General features: G+C 44.5%; 1 protein-coding gene across 1 annotated transcript; it reads right to left on the bottom strand.

The window, feature by feature from the left end:
- Positions 1-1,228: 1,228 nt before the first annotated feature.
- On the bottom strand, positions 1,229-4,987 carry LOC138961333 (testis-specific H1 histone-like). The gene is made up of 2 exons (XM_070332934.1): positions 4,981-4,987; positions 1,229-2,547 (listed from the first exon to the last, which is right to left on the bottom strand). Exons 1-2 carry the CDS (start codon positions 4,985-4,987, stop codon positions 1,229-1,231), a joined length of 1,326 nt encoding a protein of 441 aa, XP_070189035.1.
- Positions 4,988-7,522: the final 2,535 nt, after the last annotated feature.

Genomic DNA, 7,522 nt, shown 5'->3' on the forward strand with positions numbered 1-7,522 from the left:
TGAGAGACGGATCTATATAAAAACAAGTCGCGTAAGGCGAAAATACAATATTTAGTCAAGTAGCTGTCGAACTCACAGAATGAAACTGAACGCAATGCAACGCAGCAAGACCGTATACTCGTGGTCCACCGCTCACGGCATAGGCAGTGAAATTGACAAGAAGAGCGGGGTAGTGGTTACGCTTTGCTGCATAGCACGCTTTTCTGTACCTCTCTTCGTTTTAACTTTCTGAGCGTGTTTTTAATCCAAACATATCATATCTATATATTTTTGGAATCAGGAACCGACAAGGAATAAGATGAAAGTGTTTTTAAATTGATTTCGAAAAAAAAAATTGATAATAATTTTTATATATTTAATTTTTAGAGCTTGTTTTTAATCCGAATATAACATATTTATATGTTTTTGGAATCAGCAAATGATGGAGAATAAGATAAACGTAAATTTGGATCGTTTTATAAATTTTTATTTTTTTTTTACAATTTTCAGATTTTTAATGACCAAAGTCATTAATTAATTTTTAAGCCACCAAGCTGAAATGCAATACCGAACCCCGGGCTTCGTCGAAGAGTACTTGACCAAAATTTCAACCAATTTGGTTGAAAAATGAGGGCGTGACAGTGCCGCCTCAACTTTCACGAAAAACCGGATATGACGTCATCAAAGACATTTATCAAAAAAATGAAAAAAACGTTCGGGGATTTCATACCCAGGAACTCTCATGTCAAATTTCATAAAGATCGGTCCAGTAGTTTAGTCTGAATCGCTCTACACACACACACACACACACACAGACACACGCACATACACCACGACCCTCGTTTCGATTCCCCCTCGATGTTAAAATATTTAGTCAAAACTTGACTAAATATAAAAAAGCATAAACTAGAAAAAAGGCAAAGCCCTCATGATTCACGTTTTTTGTCATTCCTTTTTAATATAGCGTTTAAATAAAATGAAAGGAAGGCAGCAAAGCTGGCAACAAACAGCATTTGACAGTAGGTGTAAATGTGTTGAATGAAGCGCTTGCGGAGATGTGCTATTCATTAAAAAGACAACGTTCGAAAATTAGGGAGTGTTTTTGTACACAAATAGCACCATGTTTCACAGGCAAATAGTTCAGTAAGCAAAATGATAAACTTGGTGGGCCGAAGCTTCAATTTCTCTTGCACTGGGCCTCGCACTGGGCCTTGCACTGAGCCTTTCACTGGGCCTCGCACTGGGCCTTTCACTGGGCCTCGCACTGGGCCTTGCACTGGGCCTTGCACTGGGCCTCGCACTGGGCCTTGCACTGGGCCTTGCACTGAGCCTTGCACTGGGCCTTGCACTGGGCCTTGCACTGGGCCTTGCACTGGGCCTTGCACTGAGCCTTGCACTGGGCCTTGCACTGAGCCTTGCACTGAGCCTTGCACTGGGCCTTGCACTGGGCCTTGCACTGAGCCTTGCACTGGGCCTTGCACTGAGCCTTGCACTGAGCCTTGCACTGGGCCTTGCACTGGGCCTTGCACTGGGCCTCGCACTGGGCCTTGCACTGAGCCTTGCACTGGGCCTTGCACTGAGCCTTGCACTGAGCCTTGCACTGAGCCTTGCACTGGGCCTTGCACTGGGCCTTGCACTGAGCCTTGCACTGAGCCTTGCACTGGGCCTTGCACTGGGCCTTGCACTGAGCCTTGCACTGGGCCTTGCACTGAGCCTTGCACTGGGCCTTGCACTGGGCCTTGCACTGAGCCTTGCACTGGGCCTTGCACTGAGCCTTGCACTGAGCCTTGCACTGAGCCTTGCACTGGGCCTTGCACTGGGCCTTGCACTGAGCCTTGCACTGGGCCTTGCACTGAGCCTTGCACTGGGCCTTGCACTGGGCCTTGCACTGGGCCTTGCACTGAGCCTTGCACTGGGCCTTGCACTGGGCCTTGCACTGAGCCTTGCACTGGGCCTTGCACTGAGCCTCGCACTGAGCCTTGCACTGGGCCTTGCACTGAGCCTTGCACTGGGCCTTGCACTGAGCCTTGCACAGGGCCGTGCACTGAGCCTTGCACTGAGCCTTGCACTGAGCCTTGCACTGGGCCTTGCACTGGGCCTTGCACTGAGCCTTGCACTGGGCCTTGCACTGGGCCTTGCACTGGGCCTTGCACTGAGCCTTGCACTGGGCCTTGCACTGGGCCTTGCACTGGGCCTTGCACTGGGCCTTGCACTGGGCCTCGCACTGGGCCTCGCACTGGGCCTCGCACTGGGCCTTGCACTGGGCCTTGCACTGGGCCTCGCACTGAGCCTTGCACTGAGCCTTGCACTGGGCCTTGCACTGGGCCTTGCACTGGGCCTCGCACTGGGCCTTGCACTGGGCCTTGCACTGGGCCTTGCACTGGGCCTTGCACTGGGCCTTGCACTGGGCCTCGCACTGGGCCTTGCACTGGGCCTCGCACTGGGCCTTGCACTGAGCCTTGCACTGAGCCTTGCACTGAGCCTTGCACTGAGCCTTGCACTGGGCCTTGCACTTTAACCCTGTCCTTAACTGGGCGAAGGCGACTACGCGAAGTATACTTCGCGGAGCTGGCCGCACGAAGAATTAGCACTGAGTTTTGGGTAAAAAGACTTCGCGAAGTCGACTTCCGGGTGAATTAAGGACCACCTTGACCAAGACGGGAGGAGCAAAGAGTGGAAAGGTTTGATACTGAATTATTAGGTGTCAAAGACAGGTTCTCTTTTCGGTTCCAGTGCACCATAACTCTTTCATAACTCATCTGATAATACAATGAGAAATGGTGCTAAGAAACAGAAACAGAACACCAGCACCAGAGCGTTAACTCGACATTTGACTATACTTTCAACACTCCACAAGGGACGAAAAAAGAACACGCCGGAAAAAAGACATATCACTGCGATCCAGGCGAATACCGCACGATCACCAATTAGGAACATGTCGTAAATACGGCAATGTATTGTGCGGAGTAACCGACAATGGGGAACACTTTCCTATTTCAGAGAGAGAATTGAATTGAACTTTATTTAACAAGGATTGAGATTTAAGGCTAAGCCTTTTCTTACAATCTGTCCTTGGGACGCACACCCGGCCGGGTCATACCTAAGACTTAAAAATTGGCAATCGAGTGGCTGCTCCGCCTGGCGTCTGGCATTATGGGGTTAGTGCTAGGACTGGTTGGTCCGGTGTCAGAATAATGTGACTGGGTGAGACATGAAGCCTGTGCTGCGACTTCTGTCTTGTGTGTGGCGCACGTTATATGTCAAAGCAGCACCGCCCTGATATGGCCCTTCGTGGTCGGCTGGGCGTAAAGCAAACAAACAAACAAATTGGGACGCACAGACACACAATGATAATATTAAAAAATTAACAAGAGGCGAAGCCATCAAGGCTCACGTAAGAAATCGACAAACAGTAACACAAACTCAATCACTCCGTCACACACACACACACACACACACACACACACACACACACACACACACACACACACACACACACACACACACACACACACACACACACACACACAGAAAGAGCATAGGTGAAACTGTGCAAGAAAGCGAGACACTAGATCTAGATCTGTCTGTCTGCATGTAGCCTACTTACAAGGACACGACTGCCAACTAGTCTCGGCGCGCTCAAAATAATAATGACTGAGACTGTCAGTACTTCCTTCGCGTGACGTCTAACCCTCTTACGTCATAATGTGACGTCAATGTAATGTGACGTCTTCAAATGTTAGAGTTTCTACCACAGACATACACACGCACAGACGCACGCACGCACGCACAGACAGACAAAGTTACGATCGCATAGGCTACACTTACGTGAGCCAAAAATTAAAAAGTTTAAAAGTTAACAACAAAAGGAGGTCGGAAAACTTGAGCACGTGATGAGAAAGATGACGATGATGATGATGATGATGATGATGAAGATGATGACGATGATGAAGATGAGACATGAAGAGCATACATTATAAGATGTTTGAGGGGTTGTTGACAGACCAGCTTTTTTGTCGGTCCGAGGGGGAGCATATCGTCTTTTGTTTCATATTTTTTTTACCAAGGCCGAAGGCAGGCCTTGATCAATAAATATGAAACAAAAGACGATATGCCCCCCCGAGGACCGCCAAAAAAACTGGTCTGTCCTCAAACCACCAAACATCGTTTTTGTCATCATTTTGGTAGTGAGAAAATAAGTGCACAATCAACCCAGGGAGCCATGCTTTGAAACACGGGTTCCGTGCTGATAACCACACGAGTCCCGGTTTGATAACCACTGGCAATCACACGCACCTGGGAAATAAATCTCATGTTCCCCAGGCAATAAATCCCCGGTTACCATAGTTGCAGGAAGCAGGTAATTATACATGGATAATTAAAAGCAAACCCAATAGAAACGCTCGAGGATTCCTCGGCTCTTTTCATTGGCGTTTCCCCAGACCTAAACAGACGACAAGACACTGCTATGCAAAGTTCCAAAAACCAACTGGCAAACTGGCAAAAGTAAACAAAAAACCAAAACTACTTCAATAAATTCGTCACAAACAAATGAAACCTACCGATATGTTATGTCTTCTTACAAAGTCACGGAGTGCGTGTATCTGTGTTTCGATACACAGACGTTCGGAGAAACACGAACGTCAAGTTCAAGTAAAATGACATCTGACACACACATTTTGACCCGTGCACAAGACGTTGTATCGATAAACGAAGCACAAGTAAGAAACAATAATAAAAGCAAAGAAAATAGCAACACGATATGCAAACATCTAACAAAGCCGAGCAAGCAGAATGACAGGTCTAATGAAAAACAAAGAGGCGGTACCGAGTCGGAAACAAGATCGCGATTCTTTCCTTCGCTGCACGACGCAAATCTTCTGTGACCTTTGACCAAACGTAGCTTCCACATTCGATCACCGTGCTCAGCTTAATATTTACAACAGAAAGCCGACGGGGTGGAATACCGAGATGAACCTACAGAAATGTGCATCCTCAAACCTGACATATTCATCCCAACTCATTTAAGGGGGCAGGGTCACCCAGATTTTGAAAAAAATCGGTTTTTTGGCAAACACAAAAGTGTTTAGGCTTATTTTAAAGTTTGATTTCTCCTCTTTCAGACACTGTTTATATTTTTTCCCTACACAAAGGCATTCGTGAGATATGTGCTTTCAAAAAAGGTATGTGTGTGTGTCAACACAACACAAAATTACATAAACAATCTGCACGCGAAACTTTCATCAAAAATCGAAAAAAATCGGTTTTTTGGCAAACACAAAAGTGTTTAGGCTTATTTTAAAGTTTGATTTCTGCTCTTTCAGACACTGTTTATTTTTTCTCGATACACAAAGGCATTCGTGAGATATGCGCTTTCAAAAAAGGTATGTGTGTGTGTCAACACAACACAAAATTACATAAAAAAATCTGCACGCGAAACTTTCATCAAAAATCGCGCATCAGACACACTCTGTTTCTCATAACTTTAATACATGTTTACCAATTGTCTTGAAATTTTGCACACTTATTCTTTGATGTGGTATCTATGGCCGGTACTAAAATCAAGCAGATTGAAAGTAAACAGAGAAAATACAGGTATTTGTCTTTTATTATTGTACTAAAATTTTTTCGAAAATTTGGCCCATGCGTTATGATAACAGTTCTGATGAGTACAAATACGATTTTGGTACCAGCCACAGGCAAGACAGTCAAAAGCAGTCATGAAAAAAATCAGACATGCTGATATAAATCCAAAGCCACTATGTTTCTGACAATTATGGCTTTTTTATTTTCGCACAATATAAAATATATGTTTATTCTACATTTTTACCAAAAAAGCAAAGTTATATCACCAATTAGACTGTACATATTTATTTTAGAACCCTTCCTGTATGTCTTGGCCAAATTTGAAGTAAAAATACCCAATAGAACCTGAGATACAATTTTTTGCAATTTTGGTACCGGATTTTGGGTGACCCTGCCCCCTTAATAAACTCAAAAACACAGAAAGTTGCTTTCACACGCCATCTTTGATTGCCAGTGGTTATCAAACCGGGACCCTTCGGCCTTGGTCAATAAATATGAAACAAAAGACGATATGCTCCCCCTCGGACAGACAAAAAAGCTGGTCTGTCAACAACCCAACAAATATCTTATATTATTCATAAAATCAAATGCATACTATGCAGGTAATTATAAGTACAAGCTGGTAGCAATCGGACATGTAGCAATAGTACAACCAAAATATGTTCAGAATATACAATGCACAGCATATCTTTGACGTAATACTAAGTGTGGTAAATCAAAAGGCGTTAAACTACTCAGACATTAAGTGTTTTTTAACACATTTTTTAAAACTTTTTAATGACTTTAAGTGCTTTAAGAGAGAGAGAGAGAGAGAGAGAGAGAGAGAGAGCGAGAGGGAGGGGGGGATAGGGAGAGAGAGAGAGAGTGAGAATGAGAGAGAGACAGACAGACAGGTACACAGAGAGAGGAAGAGGGAGACAGTGAGTGGGAGAGAAGGAGGGAGAGGCAGACATACAGGGTGACATGGTTCAGATCTAGAGCTGTTCCTCTGCTCGCCTGCGCATCGGTGCTGGAACTGAGTCCCCCCCCCCCCCCCACCCCCCTTCCTCTTTACGGATGTGCAATGAATACTGGCCTCAATTTCCCTTCCATCAAGAATATAATAAGTTTTCGCTCGTAACACGCTTGGTCAATACATCGATCCTCAGCGCAGCTTTAAATTTAGCGGCACGCATTTGTCTCGGACACAATTTGCGAGGTTATTGGGTATTGGCCACCCTAGCCAAGCCGGAACGACAGTTAGCTATTTTGGACTCTGCGCATGAAAGAGTTGACAAAGGAGGGAATTGGGTTGTGTCACTTTGCAGTTTTCTCAGACTTTGATACAGTTTAGTTGAGATGCAAGTGAGAGGTGACCTAGTTTTTTGTATGTTTTTTTTTTATTCAGTGTAGGTGGGTTGTTGAGCTTGACTTAACATGTTTCTGTTAAAGCCGTCCCCTGTGGCGGAGAATGTTGGAATTCACTGTGGTTACTGATACTGGTCCACCCCAACAAACAATTACAAAAACACAAGAAGGTGTGTTTATGGAACGCTTAACTTACACCACACGAACAATTCCAGCTTATACATGTTTTCATGATGGTGAATGTTTCATGATGGTGAATGTGTCACGATGGTGAATGTTTCATGATGGTGAATGTTTCATGATGGTGAATGTTTTATGATGGTGAATGTTTTCATGATTGTGAATGTTTCATGATGGTGAATGTTTTATGACGGTGAATGTTTCATGATGGTGAATGTTTTATGATGGTGAATGTTTCATGATGGTGAATGTTTCATGATGGTGAATGTTTCATGATGGTGAATGTCTCATGATGGTGAATGTTTCATGATGGTGAATGTTTCATGATGGTGAATGTTTCATGATGGTGAATGTCTCATGATGGTGAATGTTTCATGATGGTGAATGTTTTATGACGGTGAATGTTTCATGATGGTGAATGTTTTATGAT

Source organism: Littorina saxatilis, linkage group LG3 (assembly GCF_037325665.1).
Source record: "Littorina saxatilis isolate snail1 linkage group LG3, US_GU_Lsax_2.0, whole genome shotgun sequence".
NCBI lineage: Eukaryota > Metazoa > Mollusca > Gastropoda > Littorinimorpha > Littorinidae > Littorina > Littorina saxatilis.